General features: G+C 45.7%; 1 protein-coding gene across 1 annotated transcript; it reads right to left on the bottom strand.

Moving 5' to 3' along the window:
* Positions 1 to 5,593: 5,593 nt before the first annotated feature.
* LOC144691846 (lysozyme C-1/C-2-like) lies at positions 5,594 to 14,224 on the bottom strand. The gene is made up of 5 exons (XM_078560400.1): positions 14,067 to 14,224; positions 13,479 to 13,708; positions 10,283 to 10,456; positions 8,745 to 8,823; positions 5,594 to 5,802 (listed from the first exon to the last, which is right to left on the bottom strand). Exons 2-5 carry the CDS (start codon positions 13,606 to 13,608, stop codon positions 5,736 to 5,738), a joined length of 450 nt encoding a protein of 149 aa, XP_078416526.1. The 5' UTR covers positions 13,609 to 13,708; positions 14,067 to 14,224; the 3' UTR covers positions 5,594 to 5,735.
* Positions 14,225 to 27,933: the final 13,709 nt, after the last annotated feature.

The following is a 27,933-nucleotide window of genomic DNA, read 5'->3' as shown; positions in this document are numbered from 1 at the left end:
GACTCTGGAACTCACTGTCTGAAAGGCTGGTTGAGTCAGAAACTCTCATAACATTTAAGAAATATCTAGATCTCCACTTGCATTGCCATAGCCTCCAGAGCTATGGACCAAGCGCTGGAAAATGGAATTGGTGTTGTCAGATCTTTGTTGACCGGCGTGAACAGGATAGGCTGAATGGCCTCCTTCTGTGCTGTAAACATCTATGAGCCTATGATATATATGGTACAAAACAGTAACAGAAACATGTAGACTCATCATTCACAATAATGTAAAGGTGCCTTAATCAAACAGCCTAGTCTAGGAACAAGGTTACAGTTCTAGGAATCTGGAGCAGATTTGTATGGACTCTTCTCTGTGGAATAAAATGCATAGACTTTGCCCAAGACTTAGGCCGGGATTTTCCAGCCTCGTTGAGGTGGGAGCCGCTGTGGCAGATTTGACGGCCCAACCATAAGTCCATTGACTTTGAGCGGAATCCTGGTGGCGGGCAGGGCCAGAAAACCCCATTAGTCTTCAATCTTGTCTGGTTTGCGATAGAGTCTTCCATTGACCTAGATCCAGGACTGTTATGAGCTGTCCTTTATTCCGGCACAGCCTAGCACCAGTAGAAGTAGTAACATTGTATGAACGTGGGTCTGGTCGAACCCTGGAGACTCATGCTGTGCTCCTTGTACATGTTACAGGATTTTGTATCGTGACCCATGAGCATAAGAACATACGGACATATGAACTAGGAGCAGAAGTAGGCCACTTAGCCCTTTCAGCCAGCTCCGCCAGTCAATAAGATCATGGCTGATTTGACTATAATCTTCCACCAACCCCCAGTAACCCTTCATCCCCTTGTTTACCAAGAATCTGTCTACCTCTGCCTCAAAGCTACTGCTTCCACTGCCTTTTGGGGAAGGGAGTACCAGTGCCTCACCGCCCTCTGAGAGAAAAAATTGCTCCTCATCTCTGTCTTAAATGGGCGACCCCTTATTTTTAAGCAGTGACCCCTAGTTCTAGATTCTCTCACAAGAGGAAACATTCTCTCCACATCCACTCTGTCAAGACCCATTTTCCTACGACTAATTTGGAAAGCTCATTTGCAGTTTGACTTCCCCTGTTGTTCCAAAAGAGCGTCCCTAATTTCAGGGTAGACAGAATGATGGAAACTAGAAAGGCCCCTACAGACTTGGTGGCTGAACATGAGCTCGGCTCGGGATAGAATCATATCCAATGGATTTACACATTGGTGGAACATAGCAGTGTGCAGGTCTTGACCCATCTGCTGGCATTTGGTAGTAAGCAATTTGACTGTGTGAATTATATCTTCCTCAAGACCATTGGAACGTGAATAATGAGGTGAAGATGTGGTATTTACATCACCCTATTTCTGGCACATCATATTGACTATAATAACTCCTAAAATTCCTAATTTACCTGACTCCCACTTACACCCCTTTTAAGGCAACTATCCAAAAGAATAGATTTTAGATTTTAAACATATACAGCAAATTAACACAGTATCCTGGATAGTGGAATTTCAAATGACTTTTCTCCAGCTCCAGTCTCTGTCGACAGCAGGCTTATGCACAAATACTGGAGGCTTCATTAAGGCTACTTCACACACTTCTGTTAGATCTCAAAATGACTCCTCCTGACACATAGCCTCGTTCTCCTTTATATGTCTTTCTCCCTTTTTAATAAGTTAATTCCATTGTTTCCATATGTCTCTGGAACTTTACCTCTCTCATAATATAAATCTTTTTCATGTTGCAATGAGCAATATTCTCATTAACCTCTTTGAAATTCAAACCTCCTTTCATCTACCAAAATATGCCAATTCCCTTCACACCTTACATGGTAAGACCCCAACCATGCTTACCTACTTAGCATTTCAAAGGCACTTCTTTTGATAGCTACAGCTTGCAGTCTGCTTGGCTACAAAATGTAATTAAATCACACACAGACAGAAAAACAAAACCCCTATAAACCTACTTTACAATAAACCAGAAAAATATTATGAAAATTATTATAGTCTCATGACATGTACGATATATCACTATCTTGAGAAGTGCCTTAGGGTGTAACCTGACTGGTTGCTAACGTTAGGTTTTAGTGTGATAAATCACTGTCTTGACAACTTTGACCGAGTGTGGTACCAAAGATCCCTATCAAAATTGAAGTCAGTGGAATAAAGGGAAAAACTCTCCACTGGTTAGAGTCATATCTGGCACAAAGGAAGGTGGTTTTGGTTGTTTGAAGGCCATTCATCTCAGTCCCCGGACATGGCTGCAGGAGTTCCCCAGGATAGTGTCCTAAGCCCAACCATTCGCAACTCCTCACATACTAAAGCAATCCGTGTCCATATACAGAAAGACATGGACAATATTCAGGCTTGGAATGATAAGTGGCAAGTAATATTTGTGCCACACAAGCGCCAGGCAATGACCATCTCTAACAAGAGAGAATCTAACCATCTCCATGTGATATTCAATAGAATTACTATTGTGGAATCCCCATGATCAACATCCTGGGCATTACCATTGACCAGAAACTGACCTGGACCAGTTATCTAAATACTGTGGCTACAAAAGCAGGTCAAAGGCTGGGAATTCTGTAGAAAGTAAGCCATCTCCTGACTCCCCAAAGCCTGTCCGCCACCTACAAGACATAAGCCATGAATATGGTGAAATACTGTCTGCTTGCCTGGCTGAGTGCAGTTCCAACAACACTCAAGACGTTTGCACCATCCAGGAGAAAGTAGACAGCTTGATTGACACCCTATCCACCATCTTCAAAATTAATTCTTTCCACCAGTGATGCACAGTGGCATCAGTGTGTACCATCTACAAGATGCACTGCAGCAACTTACCAAGGCTCCTTCGACAGCACCTTCCAAACCTGTTACCTGTACCAACGAGAAGGACAAAGGCAGCAGATACAGTGGAACACCACCACCTGCGCACACCATCCTGACCTGGAACTATATTGCATTCCTTCATTGTCGCTGGGTCAAAATCCTGGAACTCCCTTCTTAACAGCACTGTGGGTGTACCTACACCAGACAGACAGCAGCAGTTTAAGAAGGTAGATCACCACCACCTTCTCAAGGGCAATTACGCATGTGCTTTAAATGCTGACCTAGCCAGCAATTCTCACATCCCATGAATGAATAAATAAAAAGGAAAATCATCTCAGCCCAGGACTTTGCAATTGGAAGCTGGTGACAAGTGGTGTACCGCAGGGATTGGTGCTGGGACCCTTGCTCTTTGTAGTGTACATTAATAATTTGGGGTGGGGAATGGAGGAGAGAGTTCATGATCTAAAGTTGTTGAACTCAATATTCAGTCCGGAAGGCTGTAAAGTGCCTAGCCGGAAGATGAGGTGCTGTTGCTCCAGTTTGCGTTGAGCTTCACTGCATATGGGATACTTACCTTTATTAACCGTGGCATAGAATTTAAGAGCAGGGAGGTTACGTTGGAGGTGTATAAAGCGCTAGTTAGGCCACAGCTGGAGTACTGTGTGCAGATCTGATTGTCACACTAGAGGAAGGATGTGATTGAACTGGAGAGGATGCAGAAAAAATTCACCAGGATGTTGCCTGGGCTGGAGCGTTTCAGCTGTGTAAAGAGACTCAATAGACTAGGGTTGCTTTCCTTAGAGCAGGGAAGACTGAGTGGGGATCTGACAGAGGTATAGAAAATTATGAGGGGTATAGATAGGGTAGATAGGAAGAATCTTTTCCTCTTAACGGAGGTGTCAATAACTAGGGGCAATAGACTTAAGGTAAGAGGCAGGAAGATTAGAGGGGATTTGAGGAAAATCGTTTTCACCCAGAGAGTGATTGGAATCTGGAACACACTGCCTGAGAGGGTGATAGAGGTAGAGAACCCTCACAACATTTAAGAAGTATTTAGATGAGCATGTGAAACACCATAGCAGACAGGGCTACAGACCAAGTGCTGGAAAATGGGATTAGAATAGATGGGTGCTTGAGGGCCAGCACGGACATGATGGGTTGAAGGGCCTGTTTCTGTGCTGTATTACTCTATGACGATGACTTTGCTGCAGGAGTTCCTCAGGTCACTGCCCTCGGCCCAACAATCTTCAGCTCCTCTATCAATGACTTTCCTTCTATCCTGTTGCCAGGAGTGAGAATGTTTGCTGATGATTTCACAATGTTCATTTCCATTTGAAACTCCTCAAGCAATGAAGCAGTCTCTGGTGCATACAGAAAGGCTGGACAATGTTCAGGCTTGAACTGATAAGTGTTCTTTAACATTCATGGCACACCAGTGCCAGAACATGACCATCTTTAAAAAGGGTCTAACCATCTCCTCTTGATGTTTCATGGCGTTAATGTTGCTGAATCTTCTACCATGAACATTCTGGGGGTCAGCACTGACCAGAAGCTTGACTTTATGCCCATATTAATTCTGTGCCTAGAAGTGCAGTTCAGAGGCTGGGAATTCCGCTGTAAGCAATTCACCTCCTGGCTTTCCAAAGCCTGTCCAGCAACTACGAACCACAAGTCAGGAGTGTGATAGAATACCCACCATTTGCCTGGATGAGTGCAGCTCCAACAACACCTGAAATGCTCAAAATAGCCAGCGGCTCACCACCACCTGGCTCAGTTCATAGCTCCCTCGCCTTTGAATCAGAGGGTTGTGGGTTCATGTCCCACTCCCGGAAACCAAGAACTGTGATTGTACTTGAAAGAGTTGCAATCTGTGACTGTTGATAACTCGAAAGAGTTTCCCAAGGACCAGTAACAGCTACATTGCATTAGTGGATAAATAAATTAATTGAAAAAACTGACAACAAATTTGAGTCTTGATATTTTTTGGCTCTCTTTATTGATTGCATAATGTTGTAAAATGAAAACCCAGAATGTGTATTACAGTAATTCAAATCATAGAAAGGTGCTACAAAGCAGAGTTTATTCTTGGGTCCACTGTTTCATACAAAATTAAATGGAATCTAAGTAAAGCAATGAATGGGATCAGTACAAGGCTGGAGCTGTTTTATGGTTACCATGGCAGCCTCTCACTGTAACACGATTCAGTGTCATTGTCACCATTATGATGGCGTCTGCTGGGCTGAATTCGGTGCTGTTTAATGCCAGAGAGAAGGGCTGGTACGCGCGTATGCATTGGTGGTGGAGGCTGCGCATTTGGGAGAAATCAAAGAAATTTGACATTGCGCCGATGAAGGTGAATTTACAACTCATGTCCAACATGAGGTAGTTTCATCTCCCCCTCCCAAAAAAATGTTATCCCTCCCTCACGAGAAGGGTGTGTCTAATTAAACTTTTGTCCATTCCACAGGTTCTGGCTGTGTCTCTTGTGTGAGGGGGCACATGGTCATTCGTGGCCACAGAAACTGGATATTGGAGGAGATATTTGACTGTGGGAATCCTCATCTGATGCTCAGCTAGGCTGATATTTTCCTCATAGTTTCTCCTGATCATTTACCCTTGCGTTGGCACAATTGGCAGAGATCCTGTTCACAAACTTAATCTGTGGTTTCTGCCAAAGCAAAGTTAAGGTGGCCAATCAGGAGGGCCCTCAAATGGATCCCAATCATTGGACTCATCAAATGCACAGAAAATGATTACATAATTTTATGTATTTAAAATCTGCAGAAAATACAGCTTATCCGATCACACCTTTATTAACAATGTCAAGATAAATGCGGCAGGTTTTAGAGTTGGTTACGGCAAGTGGATCAAAAATCAGCTCTTTCGCCTGTTATATGTTACAGCCATCCAGAAAATGGCTAAGATCTTGGCCCTTGCAGTTATTCTTCCAGCCATACCTGCAAAAGAGAGGAACATTAGACGCGAAGGAACTGCAGCAATGATCTATGAGAAACTCAGCAAAACATTTTTATATTTCTCCTGGTCTTGAGGTCTTCTTTTCAAAGTTTTGTCCATCCTTTCTTGATGGTCTTGATCCTGGAATGGGGCGTGATTCCCATGATGCTGACAGGTCTCCGGCACTTCACTCAAGCAGTCATTCACTGGGCTGGATGTAATGCAGCGCGTCGTGGCGGGAAAGATGGCGGACTGGCCCGAGTAATTGCGGGACGGTCCGCCGGTCAGTCTCTGGCAGTGGAAAGCCTCTCGTGATTAAGTTGGAGGTGGGAACAGTCCCACGGGGGAATCTCACCTGCTCGTGGCATGTTGTCAAATAGGCTCATTATTGAGCCAATTAATGTCCATTATCTATCAGCACACAGTAATTTAGCAGTGTCTCGGGAACGACTTGTGAGTGGCACGACTTCCCCATGTCTCCAGAAGGCCACCAGGCAAATTTTCCCACGGCTTCCTGGGCGTTGGTCCCTCTTTCAATGGCATTTAGTGCCCAATCAGGGGACCCGGAATCAGGCAGGGGGCTGGCCGCTGTAAATCACCACCCCTGCCCATGCCTCCGAACCCCATGACTCCCAACCCTCCCTCATCACCTGCGGCCTGGATCCCCTGGCTAGGTGCAGTACCAGCAGCAGCCACTTCTCCCAGTGGCGCTGCCGGCAATGGAGAGCTTCGGGTCTCAGTTTGGTTGGCAGCTCTCGGGGAGGTGGGGTCTCCACCCTGAGGGTCCTAAATCCTGGGGAAGGCCCGGCATTGGCCAGTGAAATGCCTGACAGCCACTTAATCTGCTCAGGCCTCCCCTCAGAAGTCACATGGTTTTCCCGCTGGTTCTCCAAGTGGCGGGCTGAGCCCACATCAGTTTTTTAAATTCCACCCACGATGTGTGAACCAAAACAGTGCGTATGAAAGGTCAGGCTGCGGATGATGATGCTGAATACCCCAGCAACTGCTGGTGAAAAAGTCACCATCGACAGACCAGTTTACATCAGACATTTGAGGACCAGCGCTACACTGGGAAAGCCAATCGTCTGAGCAGCATTGACTGTAATGCTGTAACTGGACCGCATTATGGATTGGTACAATGCTATCGTCCTATTTTCCAGATAAACTTCATCGCATCCTAATCTCTGCTGCCAATATCCTATTACATATACCAAGACCTTTCATATCACAGACATCTTCTGCTCGACATTATCTTCCATCCACCAACACCTCAAATTTAAAATTATTGCCCAGGATCTCAAGCGGCCCTATTTCTAGAACCATTGGGACACCTCCATTTCACTGACTGCCCAACGGTCAGCCTATTATTGGCACCTGTACCTTCAGCTCACTTGCCCACACATCCAGAATTCCCTATACAAATCCCATCCACATTCCATTCCCCATTCCTCCCTTCAGATCCCACTTCATGTCCATTTCTTTGCTGAACATTGTTGTTGCCCCTCCTAATATCCTCATCTTTGATTCTCATGCCTCTGTGAGACATTGCTGTGCATTAAAATTAGTATATTGCTGTGTGTGTAGTGTGAGAAATGGATGTATTTTAAAAATATTTTTGGGAATATTGTGTTATTCTGTGGAAACGGCTCTGTGTGTGTTTGTGTGTGTGTTTGTGTGTGTGTGTGTGTGTATTTCAGTTAAGCTGGGCAGAGATAAAAAGGAGACAGGTTGTCTGGGGGGGGGGTATAAAACTTTAAAAGTGCAGAGGTGTTAGGGTTGAGGTGCCAGTGTATAGGTTACATCTAACATTGGCATTTCTAGATAAGCTGAGAGTTTGTTTGCATATTGAGGGGAGTCAGAGATGCCAGGGGACATGTTTGCATCTTGCTGGAGTTCATGGCTAAATTGATATTGACCCAAAAGCATAGACAAGATGGAAAAAGCAGTTTAATTCTGAAGTTTGTATTTTCACAGCAGAGTGGAAGAGTTAAAGTCATGTGGTAGGCCTTTATTGAAGATACAGCAGTTTGCCTTGGGTAACATTACTGGATTTTTAATAATTAAACATCTATAAGGAATTATTGCCTGGGAGGTGTTTACTTGTGGGTCTGACCAAGTAGGGAGTCTTTTGGGGGGAATGCTTTGTAAGACTAAGTTTAACTTTGCAAATGTAATCTTATGTCCTAAAGTTTTCTTTAATTTTGTGAATAAAACCATTCCTTCTAATTTTTAAAATCCAAAAAGCGTTACTGGACTTCTTATTGCTGAGATTAGTATGGCCCTTTCTCATTTTCAGAATAGAAAAAAAATACAGTATGGCCCATAAGCCAAAATTGCCTCTGGGTTTTGGTTGCACAGCAATTAACATCAGTTGTGGTTATAACAGCGTTCCACAATCAATAATCCATCCCAAACTTCCCTTTGAGTGGAGCTGGGTTTTACTTGCTTTCCTGCTTCATTTGTGGGGTGTGGGGAAAGCTCACTGGCTTCACCTTGTGAGGGTTTGGATGTGCTGTGCCTCTATTCCGTGACATTCAGACAATGTCCATTGAAGGCCAATCCTGACCAAGGGAAGCCTTCTTCCTTTTGCATTTCTCCTTATTTTGACATGAATCAACCGTAACAAGTAGAGCTATCAGGAACAGGCAACAAACTGAAAGCAATCATTTTCATCCATAGGGTCACAATTATGGTTAGGGTTAGAGTTAGTGTTAGCCATTGAACAGTGAAAGAGCTAATCAAGCCAGACGTCAGACCTACAGTGTTTTCAGGATATCCAATAGGAAAAGGCGGATCCAATGCATTAAATCTGTGACACGTTTAGACAGTTCATAGACCAAGGCTACAGTTTTTGCAGATACCAATCTATAGGCTTCCAACACTCCCAAATGCAACTGATGTTTAGAGACAGCTAGAAGCAAGGAAGTAAAACATTTTAACGTACCAGGCATTCATTCCTTGGCGATCTCTTACTACCCTTTTCACACACACAATGTCATCGTCGATGTTATTATTGAGAAAATCTACAAAGAAAAATGCAAAGAGGTATTAAAATCGATTCATTGAATGTTCATAAGTGAAGTGTGTACTGATGACCATGACCTAAGGCTTATGGTTTGGCGAAGATGGTCCTGTCTTTAAATAAATGTGGCTGGGCTCCAGATGCACAGGGTTCACTAAATACTTCATCTCTGGAAACATTTGTTTTCTCCGCTCTGCTCCACTTGTGCGCAACACTATTGCTGAGATATAAAGTTGCTGCATCAGAGAGAATTGGGTTGGGTTGTGGGAATCTCACCAGCAGCAGATTCAGTCTTGACCTTATGAGCAGAGTTTCACCATTTCTTTGTTACAAATTGTAAGTGAATTAGACAAACAATCACTCTATCACAAAAATTGGACCACACGTGGATTGCTATAATGTTCTTCTCCCATCCCCTGCCTGAAATAAACTTCACCTCAATCAAAACTGCTGATACCTTATAACATATCAATCCCACTTCTCTGTTCCACTCACTCATAACACCCATCATCGTTGGCCTACATTGGCTTCCAGTTCGCCAATGCCTCAAATTTAAAATTCTTATCCCTGTATTTAAATTCTTCCCTTTCTATGTAATGGCCCTTTGCATCTCTTTAACCTCATCCAGTACTACGACCGAAATCCACCCCACCACCACCCCCACCACATTCCCTCTTCCCTCAGTGGTAATGGTTCGACATTTAGCCATCTTGATTTCGTAACATTCAAATTCGAGCTAGGACATTCAGGAATGAAATCAGAAAGCACTATTCCACACGAAAGGTAGTGGAAATCTGGGACTCTCTCCCCAAAAACAGGCTGTGATTGCTGGGCCAATTGAGATGTCCTTTAGGGAAGGAAACCTGCCGTCCTTACCTGCTCTGGCCTTCACGTGACTCCAGACCCACAGCAATGTGGTTGTCTCATGGACATCTGGGGATTTTTGCCAAAATTGGGAGAGATGTCTCATAGACTAAGATTTTGACATAATCATGCTCACCAAATCATACCTTACAGCCAATGTCCCTGACTCCTCCACCACCATCCCTGGGTATATCCTGTCCCACCAACAGACAGAATTACCAGCATGGCGTCACGGTGATATACAGTCAGGAGGAAGTGGCTCTTGGAGTTCTCAATATTGACTCCAGACTGTCTGAAATGTTATAGCATCATGTCAAAATGGGCTAGCAAACCTCCTACTGATTACCACTTAACACCCTTCACAAACTTGAACTCATTCAAAACGCACTCCCATCCTTTTCTAATACACTCAAACACAACTCTTTGACCAAGCTTCTGGTCATCTGTCCTTATATCTCCTTATGTGCCTTATGTCACTTTGCTGATCATACACTTGTTAAGCACCTTGGGACATTTTGTTATGTTGAATGCACTATATAAACCCTAGGAGAGAAAGGAAACAAACTCTTCCTTTATTAATGTGTTGAATAACTCACCAGCACATCTCTTGTGACACCCGTTATGTGTGTTTGGGGTCTGACCATCATCGCACCACCAGTAACTGTTGATCTGAAAGAGCCCGTAGTCTGTTGATACAACGATTCTACCTCTCCTATTGTGATTAATTGCATGTGTATCATAACTGCTTTCATACTGAACCAAACACACCCCTAAAATAAAGGAAAAGAAATTACACCGCAAACATGACTCACATATCCTTACCGATAAGCGCCATCATGGACAGCCTGGACTAGCATGGGTATTGAAACTACTTCCTGTCACTTTTCCTCCTCTGGTCCTCTCCCATACTCTTCTCTCCACATTTGCAATTGCAATCTCCTTCTTTTTAAACTGAGAAATCTATGTCAGGAAATTGCTCAGTTTGAGAGGTCTTCACTTGTGCACTACAATTCCTGTGTGGTGTGGAATCCTTGTGTTGAGGGAGGTCTTTGAAATAGCAGAAATCTGAAACCTTCTTCCCCAGAAAGTTAATGAGGCTGGAGTTGGGGATTGCAGGGAGTGGGGATGGGGATGGGGGGTTAGTGTTAGGGGGTGCGGGGGTAGCTTTTCAAGCTTCAGTACTAGGATTGATAGATTTCTCTTCTTTGGCATAGAGGAGGATTCTCCCCTCGTTGGGTGGGTTCAGTGGGCGGGCCTGGGAGAGGTCGAGTAACTCTCCACTGCCCACGATTGGGCCGTGGCCGTGATTTCGCGCCCGGCTGGTCAATTAACAGCCAGCCAGTGTGAAAAGTGCGCGGCAACGCTCAGCGCTGACTGGGGGAGGGGTGCGAGTGTGGGAGTATGCGCAAGTGCGTAGGTGTGCTCAGCGAGAGCTCCCTGAAGGCACAGAGCTAGTTCAGGGAACTGAAGACTTTTCACATTAAAAATAAAGTTTTCAAAAAAATGTAAAACATGTCCCCTCATGTGACTCTGACACAGGAGCAGGGACAGGTTGAGAATGAGTTCTAAAAATTTTTATTTTATATTTAATTATCATCCGAGACCCCATCCCGCCTGTGGATGAGGATTCCTCAAAAATCCAAAGGCCGCTTTGGCCTATTCACCGGCTTGCCAACTGTAAGGTCGGATGGGCAGGGAGGAAATCTATTTAATTAATTGATTGATTAATCGGCTTAATTGCCCTTTTAATTGCCAGCGAGTGCGCTGCTGACCGAAATATCGTGCGAGTGCACGATGACATCGGGACGCTCGCCCGAGTCACCGCACGTTATTTTGTACTCGTGCCTGTCAGGCGCACGTCCACACGGTGAACTGAAAATCCTGCCCATAGGAAAGATTTTCTAAGGCACGAAGCCAAAGGGGCAATGAGGAAGGGTGATTAAAAGCTTGAGTGGGAGAGTTGGATTTGAAGAAGGGTCTTAAAAGAGAAGATGGAGGTGAAGATCGGGGATAGGAATTTCAAAGCGTGGGGGTCCAAGCAGTGGAAGCTTTGTATCGGTAAAGGCAGGAGAGACGGCACAAAGTATTCCTGTCAGAGAGTTCAGGAGAATTGTAGGTTTGGCGGAGGCTGCAGAAATAGACAACAATGGGACCATTGAAGGAGTTAAGTAGCAGGATGAAAAGTTTAAATTTGAGATACAGGGGAACAACAAAAGGTGAAGAGAAGATTCTGGAAAGGGAGAGTGAGCAACTTGAAGTCCTGGTCTGTGCTAGAATCAACCACAAGGAAGTTGGGTTTGCAAAGCGTAGTGATTGTGGGTAAAACTTATCCTACTGCTTTTAGGGGTCACGTGATTGTACTGACCAATCCGCCCTTGGCGCGGCTAATCTTAGGGGCTGAGCTTTCTACTCGTGGATCTGGTTCAAGCCTGTAGCTTCTACAAGAGCTCTGTAAATAATGTTATCTTTTTCAAGTAAGAGCCCTATCCGGTACATCACGTTTATTACACAAAGAGAGATGTAGGAGCCTATAAGATTTATAAGAAGGCGATCTCGGGTAGTTCCCTCAAGGCAACAACAATATTGTGTTCCGACCTAGTTTGGGGTGCTGAAGGCAATTATATAGTACCATCAGCGGAGTTCAGTTGAGCACAGCTCTATACTGGAATTGGGGAGACAGTTGTATAGTGGTACGTGTCATGTCACTGGGCTAGTAATCCAGGGGCCTGGGCTAATGCACTGGGGACATTGATTCAAATCCCACCGTGGCAGCTGGTAGAATTTAAATTCAGTTCACAAGTCTGGATTATAAAGCTCATCTCAGTAATGTTGAGCGTGACAGCTATCATCGATTGTTGTAAAAATCCATCTGATTCACCCATGTCCTTTAGGAAGAGACACAAGTCAGGAGTGTGATGGAATACTCTCCACTTGCCTGGATGAGTGCAGCTCCAACAACACTCAAGAAGCTTGACCATCCAGGACAAAGCAGCCCGCTTGATTGAAACATTCCACAAACATTCACTCCCTCCACCCCCGACGCACAGTAGCAGCAGTGTGTATCATCTACAAGGTGCACTGCAGGACTATCCAAGGCTCCTTTCGCAGTAGCTTCCAAACCTACAACCATTCCATCTCAAAAGAACAAGGGCAGCAGATAGATGGGAACACCACTATCGGGAAGTACCACTCCAAGCCACTCATCATCCTGACTTGGAAATATATCACCGTTCCTTCATTGTTGCTGTTTCAAAAATCCTGGAACTCCCTCCCGAGCAGCAGTGTGGATGTACATACACCAGATAGACTACAGGGGTTCAAGAAGGCAGCTCACCACCACCTTCCCAAGGGCAATTAGGGATGGGCAATAAATGCTGGCCCAGCCAGCGACACCCACATCCCGTAAAATGTTTTTTAAAAACCTGCCATCCTTACCTGGTTTGCCCTCGATGTAATTCCAGACCCACAGCAATGTCGTTAATTCTAAACTGTCCTCTGAAATGGCCCAGTAAGCCAGTAAGGGCAATTAGGGATGGGCAACAAATGCAGGCTTTGCCAGCGACACCCAGATCCCATGAAATAATGAAGATCTGAAACCTCCTGCTCAGTCTGCCTCACCTCTACACCAAGCAGTAGGTTTCACAACAAAAGCCATGAAGAAAATTTACAAATGGTGCATTTAAAACAGAGCACGATGTAATGAAATCAGTACAACAGGGATAGCGTGGTTAGAGGCCTTTGAGGTGATGATATTCAGCTGCAAAAAGCTAGTGTAGAAAACATAAGACTCACAGTTTGCCAGGCTGTAACCGTGGTACCCATCCAATCCTTTGCTTTGTAAAACACGAGCAAGTTCGCATTTCTGATAGGTGTAAGGACTTGCGCCTGCGAACAGAGCACTGAGAATTAAAAGGATCTTCATTTTCTTGGGAAGTACACAAGTGTAGTTTCAAATGGTTCTGCAGGAAAGATGCCTTGTGTTTCTCCTTTATTTTGGTAAAACTAGCTCCTGGATTAAAATTCTGGAACAAAAAAAAAAGAAATCAATTGTTTAAGAGCGGACCAAGATGTATGATTCTATAGTGAAACACTGGGAGAGTCACTGAGATGAGGGATGAGCTGAATCCATTAAATTTAAATATAGATGAGATAATATTGAAAGGATAGCATTAAAGTCTTAACTGTAAGGATTAAAACATTTCAATAAATTCTGGTTATCCTCAAAAAAACAGAAATACTTGGAAAAACTCAGCAGGTCTGGCAGCATCGGCGGAGAAGAGCAAAGTTGACGTTTCGAGTCCTCATGACCCTTCAACAGAACTGAGTAAAAATAGGAGAGGGGTGAAATAAATCCTGGTCATCCTGCCCTGATTCACTCACCTATTGGCACAATTTGTAGAACATGTGCTCAGGTTGATTCACTGTCCTGTTGAGTTGACACTGACTCCCTCAACCTGAATCTAATTCTGTTTTGAGCAACAACTTTATATCTCAGAGCTCACATTGCACAACATTGAAACAAAGTACAGAAAACAAATATTCCCAGACGTTACCTCTTCAGTGATTACTGGAAACTATGTGCAAGAGAAGATTTGGATCCCAGTCACATTTGTTAAAATAAATTGATCGAGCAATCTTTGCCAAGCCTTTAAAGCCCTCGTCTATTTTGAAATGCACCTCACACCATATCATAACTAACACCTGGAAAGCAGTGGGGAGTTTTTTGGGAGAGTTTTGTGATGGGACGAGCCACCTGAACTGGGAGGTGTCAGCTGTGGTCAGTGGTGCTTCTGAATTAGAAAGTTGCCTCACACTAAAAGCAATCGAGAATGATGGAATAAACGTATCAATTAGCTATGGGATTTTACAGGTTAACAATAAGGTGAAGTGTATTGGCACGCTCAAGTTCTCCTCTAATCTTCGTCAGGTCAGCAATTGCTCTAAGTCAACCAATATAACATCAAATACAAAAACAGAATTACCTGGAAAAACTCAGCAGGTCTGGCAGCATCGGTGGAGAAGAAAAGAGTCGACGTTTCGGGTCCACATGACCCTTCAACAGAACTGAAGTATAGTTAGGAGAGGGGTGAAATATAAGCTGGTTTAATGTGGGGGGCGGGGGGAGAGAAGTTGAGGGTGGGGTGGTTGTAGGGACAAGCAAGCAGTGATAGGAGCAGATGATCAAAAGATGTCACAGTCAAAAGGATCAAAGAGGTGTTGAAGGTGGTGATATTATCTAAGAAAAGTGCTAATTAAGAATGGATGGCAGGACACTCAAGGTACAGCTGTAGTGGGTGTGGGGTGGAAAGACTGACAAGGTATTAGTTGTAGATTTAAAAATAATGGAAATTGGTGGGAAAAGCAAAATCTATATAAATTATTGAAAAAAAAAGGGAGGGGGAGGAAACGGGGTGGGGATGGGGAGGAGGGGGAGTTTAAGATCTAAAGTTGTTGAATTCAATATTCAGCCCAGAAGGCTGTAAAGTGCCTAGTCGGAAGATGAGTTGCTGTTCCTCCAGTTTGCGTTGGGCTTCACTGGAACAATGCAGCAAGCCAAGGACAGACATGTGGGCAAGAGAGCAGGGTGGAGTGTTAAAATGGCAAGCGACAGGGAGGTTTGGGTCTTTCTTGCGGACAGACCGCAGGTGTTCTGCAAAGCGGTCGCCCAGTTTGCGTTTGGTCTCTCCAATGTAGAGGAGACCGCATTGGGAGCAACGAATGCAGTAGACTAAGTTAGGGGAAATGCAAGTGAAATGCTGCTTCACTTGAAAGGAGTGTTTGGGCCCTTGGACGGTGAGGAGAGAGGAAGTGAAGGGGCAGGTGTTGCATCTTCTGCGTGTGCATGGGGAGGTGTCATAGGTGGGGGTTGAGGAGTAGGGGGTGATGGAGGAGTGGACTAGGGTATCTGGAGGGAACGATCCCTACGGAATGCCGCCGGGGGGGTGAAGGGAAGATGTGTTTGGTAGTGGCATCATGCTGGAGTTGGCGGAAATGGCGGAGGATGATCCTTTGAATGCGGAGGCTGGTGGGGTGATAAGTGAGGACAAGGGGGACCCTATCATGTTTCTGGGAGGGAGGAGAAGGCGTGAGGCTAGATGCGCGGGAGATGGGCCGGACATGGTTGAGGGCCCTGTCAACGACCAGGGGTGGAAAACCTTGGTTAAGGAAGAAGGAGGACATGTCAGAGGAACTGTTTTTGAAGGTAGCGTCATCAGAACAGATGCGACGGAGGCGAAGGAACTGAGAGAATGGGATGGAGTCCTTACAGGAAGCGGGGTGTGAGGAGCTGTAGTCGAGGTAGCTGTGGGAGTCGGTAGGCTTGTAATGGATATTGGTGGACAGCCTATCATCAGTAATTGAGACAGAGAGGTCAAGGAAGGGAAGAGAAGTGTCAGAGACGGACCATGTGAAAATGATGGAGGGGTGGAGATTGGAAGCAAAATTAATAAATTTTTCCAGGTCCCGACGAGAGCATGAAGCAGCACCAAAGTAAATATCAGTTATGCCCTTTCATTATATATTAGCCATGGCTCAGGGAGCTGTGTGTCAGGGAGCAGTGGGTTCAAGTCCCAGTTCAGAGCTCGGAGCACAAAATTTAGGCTAACACACTCCCAATGCAGTCCTGAGGGGACGGTGCGAGTCAGAGGTGCTGTCTTTTGAATGAGGTGTGAAACCGAGCCCTCGGTGGCTGTGAAAAATCCCATGGTGACATTTGAAGAACGGCAGGAATGGTCTTCTGGTGTCCTGGCCAATTTTTATCCTTCAACCAACTTCACTAGAGCAGGTTATATCTGGCCGTTATCATGTTACTGACTACTGTTTGTGGGATCTTGCTGTGCACAAATTGGCTCCCTACAATTCCATGTACGCATCTCCTACATTCCAACAGTAACTACATTTTAAAAAGTACTTCATAAGCTTTGAAGCAAAAAGCGGTGTATAAATGGAAATTCTTTCCTTCCTTTCTCCATGCCTGGGTCTTCAGCAGGACCCACTGTAGGTTTGGCCTACGCATGCCTGGTTGGACCTGGAATACCTCAGCCCACCTTGGGATTGCCATTGAGGGGGGGCAGCCGGATGTGGACATGTGTTGAGAATGAGGGGACCACCGTCGGGGGAGCGGGGGTGGGGGGGGTTTGAGGTGCAATTAAAAGAAAGACTTACATTTCTACAGCACCATTCAAGACCTCATGATGTTCCAAAGTGCTTCACAGCCAAGGAAGTACTTTGGGAATGTAGTCACTGTTGTAATTCGGGAAATACAGCAGCCAATATACTCACAGCAAACTCCCACAAACAGCAACATGATGATGACAAGATAATCCCTCATTATTGATATTGAGCCACGCATAAATATTCAGCGAGACTCCAGGGATAACTTCCATGATTTTCTTTGAATTAGTGCCATGGTATCTGAAAGAGGCAAGATTGCTAACAACTGAGCCACGGGTGACATTCCAAATGACACAATTGAGGACTCAACCTCCAAAAAGAGTTTAAATTTTTAACACTACTCTGAGGGAAGGCCAACAGTGTTCTTCTTGGGGAAATCTGACAACCTTACCCCACTGTCCCAGCCTGTCACTCTTCCACACTATAATCCAAACTCTTCAGGGGCAGCACAACACCAAGGTGTGCACCAGGACTGCCAAACATATTTCAATATCTATTACGCATTCTGTGCAATAAAAACTGGACAACATCACAACACTGCACACCTTGGGTTCGGTACAAAATTGGCACCGGTAGGGAAGGACTAACGCATGGACCTAGCCAAGGGTACATTCACGGGATGTCCAGCTTTATAGGGATCTCACCATCCTGTAGATAAAACCGTATAGAATCACTGCAGTGTGCAAACAATCTACTGCAGGGCTATGGGGAAAGAGCAGAGGGGGTCTACTAATGCCCTTAATCAGATCTATTGACATGACTATTCCAATGCACTCCTGGGTGGTCTCCCAAACTCTACTCTCCGTAAACTTGAGGTTACCTAAAACTCTGCTGCCTGTGTCTTAACTCGCACCGAGCCCCATTCCCCTATCACCCCTGTTCTTGCTGACTTACGTTGGCTCCTGGTCAAGCAGCATCTTGATTTTAAAATTCTCATCCTTGTTGTCAAATCCCTCCATGGCCTTGCCCCTCCCTATCTCTGTAAACTCCTTTGGTTCCACAACCATCCAAGATATCTGCCCTCCTCTAATTCTGGCCTCCTCAACCTTATTCGCTCCATCACTGGTGGCCATGCCTTCAGTTGCCTAGGCCCTAAGCTCTGGAATAGCTTCCCTACACCTCTCAGTCTCTCCACCTCACCTTCCTCTTTTAAGATGCTCCTGAAAACCTGCATCTGACCGACATGAATCATTGTCATGTTTATCACTGGGTCAAAATCCTGGAACTCCCTCCCGAACAGCACCTTTGTGTTAATTTTAATCAACAGTGATCTTTTAATTTGAGACACGGGTGTTAACACTGCCTGTAACACTGCATTAGGAAAACTTGTCATCCCACAAGGACGAAATTAGACTTTGGCTTCAGTGAGACCTCCGAGTGTTTAGTGGTGAGAGAGCGTACTGGACATTTGCTTTTCTCCAGGGGCTCCCGCACACTGACGCGTGAAGTGCCGCAGGGTGACATCATCCGGCGTGCTTCCCGACGTCACCCCGGGTCATTTAGATTTTCAGCCGAATTGGCTGTGCGCCCGCCTAACTGTCAAAGGCCTGTTCAGGCCTGTTAATTACCTAATTGAGGTCGTTGTCAGGGCTGCCTGTCCAACCTTACGGTGGGCGGGCAGGCGAAGAGCCCAGGCGGCCTGCCGAAAAAGCGTGAAACCTCATCGACGGGCGGGTTGAGGTTTCATGAGGGATTTAAAATGTTTGGGAAATTTTTAAGTAAAAGAAATGGACATGTCCCAGCTCATGTGACAGGGTCACATGAAGGGACCTGTCAGGAAATTTTTTTCAGACCTTTAATATATTTTTTGAAGTTCAACCGATCTCCCTGAGGCAGCACTTTGCCCCAGGGAGATCTGTGCAGTCTTCCACGTGCATGCGCGAAACGGCACACAGACCTGCTCAGGGAATCCCCCCCCCCCACCGCCCCCCCCCCCAACCCCGTCCCGCCCGCAGAGGGAGCGCACAGAACTTCCGGGCGGACGCCACGCTGGGCAGGCCTTAATTGACCCGCCCACATAAAATGGAGGCGTGCCCCGACTGGGGGCGCCTATCAGGAACCCACCCGCTCGCACCCGCTCCCACACAACCCCCCCTAATGTCGGGGGGTGGAAATGCTGCTCATATCTTACCTGAGACCTCTTGTCATATCATTCCTATTTTGGTTATTGATCAGCAGATAAGGAAAGGTCATTCTTGTGATGTAATGAGTTAATAGATTGTTATGGTACTGAATGATGTTGACCATGATATAACAGTGACATCAGCAGTCATCCTCTCTCGGGAGAGAGGATGGAACATTCTGTACGCATGGGAGCTCACCGACTCTATAACCTAGCATTCAGAGTGTTAATAAACCAGTTTAAAGCAAGTACCAGAGTAAGACTACAGTCTCTCTAGATAAGATAGGCCAGAAACCACCAACCATGCCAGCACTATATGAAGCATGGTAGCAGTGCTGGTGACACCAATTTAACAAAGGGTTGGTGCCATCAATGGGACTATGGCAAGAGAGTGCAGGAAAACTTGGCATCAAAATGAACCTACAAACCTACCTAAGATGAAGACAAACTGGAAAGTGGTAACAATATCGGTATCTGGTAAGCAGTCACCGCACATACCCTGCCCATTAGAAAATCTCAAGGGCCCAGGGAGAGGCAAAAAGTTGGAGTCATCGAAGAAACCCTTTCTCCAGTATTTAGCAACATCAGGCTTTCATGCTAAAGAGCAGAAGCACCAGGTTAGTTCATTCCTTTACATTGTAGGGCTGGTAGCCAATGATGTCTTCTTCGGACAGGGGTGGAAGAGACTCCTGCAGGCTTTGACACCGTCCTCAAAGCCTTCGACACATATTTTAGCACGAAGAAACCACATGATTGAGCGAGGACGCTTAAACCAAAGATCTCAACAAGCAGGGGAATCAGTCAAATCATTTCTTACTGACATACCACCTGTTGCAGAAAGTGGGGAATTGACAGATCAACTTATTTGTGATCGCATCGTTGTTGGGGTCCGTGATGATAAGCTCTCAGGTTTTTTCGGATCAAGGATGACCTCACTCTGAGTCAAGTGGTTCAATACACGAGGCAGGCCACTCAGAGATATAATGGGTTATAATCCGTCGAGATATTGAGGCTCCAGATGTCTCCGTTAACTGGGTAGGCCCAAGGCTGGCGGCCCACCCACTCAAAAGCCTGCCAAATGTGTGAAAGGGCGGGAAACCCACTGCAGCCATTTTGAGATGTTTCTGCTGTGGTGCAAAGAAGCAGCAAAGATGCCAAGGGTGCCCAACAGGGGGTGCAGATTATTTCCAGGGCAGGAAGGCTGGGCATTTCAAGAACTTCTGTAAATCCAATCGCTTTAATTTGAGGGAGAAGACAAGAGAATAATTATCCAAAAATTGGAAATAATGACAGAGATGAAATTACAGAGTTTCCTTAAGGGAAGTAATTGTCTTAAAGGCTTTGGCACCATCTTTAACATTGACACTGAAGTTGGCATTAACATACTGGCTGGTCATCTGACTGGCTTCAGCCGATACCCCTTCATCCATCAGGTATGAAGTTGCAAGGCCCAAGTGGCACAAACCATCCAATAGAAGGCAGGCTAATTGGCCCTCTTCGTTACGAGGCCGGACCAGGTAAGGACTGCAGATTTCCTTCCTTAAAGGGCATTAGTGAATCAGATGGGCCTTGACGACAATTGATAATGGTTGCCATGGTCACCATCACTGAGACTAGCTTTCTATTCCAGATTTATCAACTGAATTTAAATTCCACCAGCTGCCATGGTGGGATTTGAACCACGTCCCCAGAGCATTAGTCTGGGCCTCTGGATTACTAGCCCAGTGAGATTACCGCCACGTCACTGTCTCCTCACTTTCCTCAAAGGAAAAGAGGAATGTCCACATGTTGCCAAAGAGCCAAGACGACGGTGGGAGACTCAACCCTTCATAACAGTGACTTGGGCACAGTAGCAGTTGGGTAGAAGCGATAGCAATAAAAGGAAGTCAAAGAAATTTTCTTATTAATTCATTCACAGGACATGGGCTTTGCTGGCTGGGCCAGCATATATTGCCCATCCCAAGTTGCATTTGAAAGGGTGATGGTGAGCTGCCTTCTTGAAACGCTGCAGTCCATGTGGTGTAGGTACACCCACAGTGCTGTTAGGAAGGGAGTTCCAGTATTTTGACCCAGCGACAGTGAAGGAACGATGATATATTTCCAAGTCAGGATGGTGAGTGGCTTGGAGGGGAATTTCCAGGTGGTGGTGTTCCCACCTATCTGCTGCCTTTGTCCTTCTAGATGGTAGTGGTTGTGGGTTTGGAAGGTGCTGTCGAAGGGGCCTTGGTGAATTCCTGCAGTGCATCTCGTAGATGGTACACTCTGCTTCTACTATGCGTCAGTGGTGGAGGGAGTGAATGTTTGTGGATGTGGTGCCTAATGTCATGTAAATCATTTAAATGTAGCTTAATGTTATTGTTAAGAAGTTGATAGAACACTTGGGGGAATATGAAGTATAATGGATCAATAGAATAGTTATGGTAATGAGTGATGTAGACCATGATGTAACAGCAACATTCGTAGTGATGTGCCAGACACATAGGGGGGAGGATAGAACACTCTGTACTCAGGAGAGACATACCTACTCTGTAACCCGTCTCATCTATAGTGTTAATAAACCAGTTTGAAGCAAGTACCAGAGTAAGACTGCAGTCTTTCTAGAAAAAATAGGTGACACAACCCAGAGCTACTGACCACACCAGCAGTATGTGAAATGGTTCCATCTATCAAAAAACAAGACTCTGCCTGGCTGAGTACTTCAAACACTGACTCCTTCCTTCATAATATCTATTTATCAATTTCATTCTGACCATGTTTAAGACCCTGAGTGCAAGTTTTGCTTAATTTATTGGAGTAAATAGGCCAGTACTTTCCAAGTGGGCATTGGCTGGTCCAGAAGTCATCAAAATGGGACCCAGTGAGCTGGTCTGTGGGGGAAGTGAGGAATCGTAGACCAGAAGCCCAGATTTATCCGCATGTTGCCAAGGCTTTAAGGATCACATTATAAAGAGGTGTTGAAGAAACTAGGCTTATATCTGTAAAATATAGATGGTTAAGGGGTAATTTGAAGGAGATTTTGGGAATTTGAAAGGAATTGATAGGGTAGATAAAGGGAAACTTTTTCAGCATGAGGGGAGCTTTTTCATCTGTTCATGGGATGTGGGCACCACTGACAATGCCGGCATTTATGACAGATTCCTAATTGCCCTTGAGAATTTGATGGTAAGCCACCTTCTTGACCCGTTGTATCACAGTTATAATAAGTATATTGCTACACCTTTGTATTAGGTTCAGAAACCTGTGGTTTTGTAATCTGAGGCACTGGTGTAAACATTGCCTGTTGTACGACCAGGAAATCTTTGGATTAGCAAAGCCTGTCTTCCCAAAAGGGAAAAATATGACCGAGAATTTAATGATTTTATTTCGAAACCGATTTCTGGGACATTTGTTTTTCTCTGTTGCTTGTCTGTGGCCTTGGTCATATCGTTCCTATTTTGAAAAAAAACTCTACAGACTCCAACTGGTTATTTCCCAGCAGCTAAGTAAAGGTCATTTTGTATGTCAAAACACCACCCTCTGGCAGGCAGAGTACTTCAAACACTGACTCATTCCTTCACAATTTCCCATTACCAATTTAATTCTGACTATTTAGGTCACTAGGTGCAAGTTTTATTGGAGTAAATAGGCCTGGCTTTTCTAGATGCTATTTGAAAGCCCACTAGTTTGTACAATGAGACTCTGTGAGCGGGTATGTGATGGTGGCCAGGACTCATAGACCATAACCCCAGATTTATCAGAATGTTGCCAAGGCTCCATGTGGCACAGATATAGCCCACCGTGCTGCTAGGGAGGGAGTTGACCGAGGATTTTGACCCAACGACAATTAAATTATGGCAATGTAAATCAGGATGGTGTGTGAATTTGAGGTTAATTTTGTGATGGTGTTCCCATGCACTTGCTACCCTTGCCCTTCTAGGGGGCAGAAGTCATGGGTTTGGGATGTGTTGTCAAAGGCGTATTGGTGAGTTGTTGCAGTCCATATTGTAGATAGATATACTGCCGAGTATGTTGTTAATAAACTTTATGTTTCCACCCAAGAAGTGCCTGCAGATCAACTTTATCATTAATATTAGCAACTCAGTCACCCTTACAACAGGAGGCCTCTTACTCATGGAACATCACACTGAATGATGCAGCACTGAAACTGAGGTACCATATGCTGATGGAAAGGAAACCTCCTCTGATAGCCCCAGACACTGACCACCATAACAGCCAGGACAGGCAGCTCAGCAGGAGATGTACACTGTCTGTACCATCCAGAGAGCCTCGATGGTGCAGGCTCTGGCAATCGGAGGTGCAGGAGGCGACCTAGGTGCCGAGTCCCAGACTGATGACAAGCCTTGATTGGAGAGGTGGCAGAAATACTAGAAATACTGATGGGACACAGGATATATGTTCTGACCTGCACCCCAACACCTTATCCCTGAGTTCCGGTGCCCAGAGCCAGGGCAAGAGGGGAGAGCACAGAGCCTGGTGTTAGATTCAGCTCCTGGTCACTCTCGGGAAAGCAGGGAGGGCCAAATGAACCTGTCAGTGGAAGATAATCAGCTGCTAATGCTATTGGCGGGGTACATCCCAGGGCACTTCTGGGGACAGCCTTTCCTCTGCCCCTTTGCCAATGGTACAGATTCTTTCAAGTGCTGTGGTAATGAATGGGTATCCTGCCACTATGCAGGCGAATCCCACCATGGCCTCAGGCGACCAGAGGATGGCACCAAAGTCATCCCAGGAAAAAGGGCATAAGAATCAGCAGGCAGTGCCCCCACAGCTGGCACTGAGGGGGCAGTATCATCCTGCCGCTCCCAATCTGTACTTTGAAAGATTCAAGAAAATCATACATTAGTCACACATGAAGGCCTAACTTATTTGTGCAATTTTACCATTATTCTGAATTATTGTGTACATAAATGTTTGTACTTTTTAAATGATCATCCGGCTGCATTATCCCTGTGTGATGGCTTGGATATGGATTTGCTTGATGACCCTCTGAGTTTGTGATCATATGGGTCCCTCTGCTTGATATTATTTGGCTGACTCACATTTCCCTCACATGTTCAGGTCAGGGAGCTGTGCGAGAAGGCTTCAAGGGACAGGAAGGTGCTATTTAGATGGAGACACTCAGGTACTGGAATCTCCTGGGTATCAGGGTTTCCCTTGTCTCCTGGGCATCTGGACCCTCCCATGGCCTGCCTTGCACAGCTTCCCACACCCTGCAGATTACTTTTTGCCTACAGGAAATTCGACACATCATCCTGTCGCTCCAATAGCTAGGACTGAGGCTGAAGTGTGAATTTATGCTAAATACTGTTCAACCCTGACTGTGGCTCTATTTCACAGTTGGCATTCTCATATACGCTCTAAGATGAGGATTGGAATATCAGCTGCAATATTAGGTTGATTTTTTTTATTCGTTCATGGGTCGTGGGCATCACTGGCTAGGGCAGCATTTATTGCCCATCCCTAATTGCCCTTGAGAAGGTGGTGGTGAGCTGCCTTCTTGAACCGCTGCAGTCCCTGTGGTGTAGGTGCACTTTTGGTGCTGTTAGGGAGAGAGTTCCAGGATTTTGACCCAGCAACAGTGAAGGAACGGCAATATATTTCCAAGTCAGGATTGTGTGTGTCTTGGAGGGGAACTTCCAGGTGGTGATGTTCCCAGGTGTCTGCTGCCCTTGTCCTTCTAGATGGCAGTGGTCGTGAGTTTGGGAGGTGCTGCCTAAGGAGCCTTGGTGAATTCCTGCAGTGCACCTTGTAGATGGTACACACTGCGACTACTGTGCATCAGTGGTGGAGGCAGTGATTGTTTGTGGATGGAGTGCCAATCAAGCGGGCTGCTTTGTCCTGGATGGTGTCAAGATTCATGAGTGTTGTTGGAGCTGCAATCATCCAGGCAAGTGGACAGTATTCCATCCCAATCCTGGTGGACAGGCATAGGGCAGTCAAGAGGGCAGTTAACCACAACAGGATTCCTAAGCTCTGACCTGCTCTTGTAGCCACAGTATTCCTATGGCTAGTCGAGTTCAGTTTCTGGTAAATGGTAATCCCCAGGATGTTGATTGTGGGGGATTCAGCGATGGTAATGCCATTCAATGTCAAGGGGAAATGGGTAAATTCCCTTATGTTGGAGATGGTCATTGCCTGGCAAATGTGTGGCACGAATGTTACTTACCACTTGTCAGCCCAAGCCTGGACATTGTCCAGATCTTGCTGCATTTGGTCATGGACTGCTTCAGTGTCTGAGGAGTCACGAATAGTGCTGAGCATTGTGCAATCATCAGCAAACATCCCCACTGCTGACGTTATGATGGGAGGAAGGTCTTTGATGAAGCAGCTGAAGATGGTTGGGCCAAGGACGCTACCCTGAGAAACTCCTGTGGTGATGCCCTGGAGCTGAGATAACTGACCTCCAACAACCAGTACCATCTTCCTTTGTGCTAGGTATGACCCCAAAGAGCGAAGAGGTTCCCCCCTGGTTCCTATTAATTCCAGTTCTGCTAGGGCTCCTTGATGCCACACTAGGTCAAATGCTGCCTTAATATCAAGGGCAGTTACTCTCACCTCACCTCTAGAGTTCAGCTTTTTTGTCCAAGGCTGTAACGAGGTCAGGAGCTGAGTAGCCCTGAACTGGGAACCCAAATTGGGCATCAGTGAGCAGGTTATTGCTAAGCAAGTGCCGCTTGATAGCACTATTGATGACCCCTTCCATTACCTGACTGATGATGGAGAGCAGACTGATGGGCGGTCATTGGCTGTGTTGGATTGTCCTGCTTTTTGTGTATAGGACACATCTGGGTAATTATCTACATAGCCGGGTAGATGCCAGCGTTGTAGCTGTATTGGCATCCATGGGCACAGCAAGTTCTGGAACACAAGATTTCAGTACTATTGCTGGAATGTTGTCAGGGCCCATAGCCTTTGCAGTATCCAGTGCCATTAGCCATTTCTTGAGATCACGTGGATTGAATTGAATTGGCTGAAGGCTGGCATCTGTGATGATGGGGATCTCCGGAGGAGGCCGAAATGGACCATTCACTCAGCACATATGGCTGAAGATTTTAGCAAATGCTTCAGCCTTATCTTTTGCAATGATGTGTTTGGCTCCCCCATTAATGAGGATGGGGATGTTTGTGGAGCCTCCTCCTCCAATGAGTTGTTTAATTGTCCACCATCATTCATGACTGGATGTGGCAGCACTGTAGAGCTTAGGTCTGATCCGTTGGATGTGGAATCGCTTAGCTCTGTCTGTCACTTGCAGCTTCTGCTGTTTGGCATGCAAGTAGTCCTGTGTTATAGCTTCACCAGGTTGACACCTCATTTTTAGGTATGCCTGGTGCTGCTCCTGGCATGCCCTCCTGCACTCTTTGTTTAACCAGGTTTGATCCCCTGGCTTGGTGGTAATTGTAGAGTGGGGGATATGCCGGGCCATGAGGTTACAGATTGTGGTTGAGTACAACTCTGCTGCTGCTGATGGCCCACAGCGCCTCATGGATGCACAGTCTCGAGTTGCTGGTCTGTACAAAATCTATCCCATTTGGTAAGGCAGTAGCGCCACACAACAAATGGAGGGCATCCTCAATGTGAAGATGGGACAACGTCTCCACAAGGACAGTGCAGTGCTAAGTCCTACTGATACTGTCATGGACAGATGCATAGAAACATAGAAACATTGAAAATAGGAGCAGGAGTAGGCCTTTTGGCCCTTCGAGACTGCTCCACCATTCATTATCATCATGGCTGATCATGCAACTCAGTAGCCCACTCCCACTTTCTCCCCATATCCTTTGATCCTTTTCACCCCAAGAGCAATATCTAACTAGCAATGCAACTCCATCACCTTTTCCTTTTTGTCTGTCCTTCCTAAATACTGAATACCCCTGGATGTTCAGTTCCCATCCCTGGTCACCCTGCAGCCATGTCTACGTAATCCCGACTATCTCATATCCGTTTACATCTATTTGCGTGGTTAATTCACCCACTTTATTGCAAATGCTCCTCACATTAAGGCAGAATGCCTTTAGGCTTGTCTTTTTAACATTACTTGTCCCGTTCCCACTATTTTTCACTGAGGCCCTGTTTGATTCTTGCCCTTGATTTCTCTGCCTATCACTTTTCTCATTCCCCTTTCTGTCTTTTGTTCTTGTCCTTGACTCCCACTCCTCTGACTCCTTGCATAGCTTCCCATCCCCCTGCCATTTTAGTTTAAACCCTCCCCAACCACTGTAGCAAATATTCCCCCTAGGACATCAGTCCCAGTCCTGCCCAGGTGTAACCCTTCCAGTTTGATATGGTCCCACCTCCCCCATAACCGGTCCCAATGTCCCAGGAATCTGGAACCCTCCCCCTCACACCATCTCTTCAGCCACGTATTCATCTGATATATCCTGCTATTTCTACTCTGACTAGCACATGGCACTGGTAGTAATCCTGAGATCATTACCTTTGACATCCTACTTTTTAATTTACTTCCTAACTCCCTATATTCTGCTGAAAGGACCTCATCCCTTTTTTTACCGATGTTGTTTGTTCCAATGTGTACCACGACCACTGGCTGTTCACCCTCCCCCTTCAGAATGTACTGTAGCCGCTCTGAGACATCCTTGACCCTAGCACCAGGGAGGCAACATACCATCCTGGAGTCTCGTTTGCAGCCACAGAAACGCCTATCTACTCCCCTTACAATTGAATCCACTATAACGATTGCATTCCCACATTTTTTACCCCTCCCCTGTGCAGCAGAGCCAACCATAGTGTAATGAATTTGGCTGTTGCTGCTTTCCCCTGAGAGGCCATTCCCCTCAACAATATCTAAAGCGCTATATCAATTTTGCAGTGGAATATACACAGGAGATTCCTGCACTGCCTGTCTAGCTTTCTTGCTCTACCTGGTGGTCACCCATTCCCTTCCTGCCTGTGGTCACTTAGCCTGTGGTGTGACCACCTCTCTATACGTGCTAT

The sequence above is a fragment of the Cetorhinus maximus genome, chromosome 16 (genome assembly GCF_964194155.1).
Source record: "Cetorhinus maximus chromosome 16, sCetMax3.hap1.1, whole genome shotgun sequence".
In the NCBI taxonomy this organism is placed as follows: Eukaryota; Metazoa; Chordata; class Chondrichthyes; order Lamniformes; family Cetorhinidae; genus Cetorhinus; species Cetorhinus maximus.
Note: the sequence above shows the minus strand (reverse complement) of the source record. Positions and strands in the feature narration are given on the sequence as shown.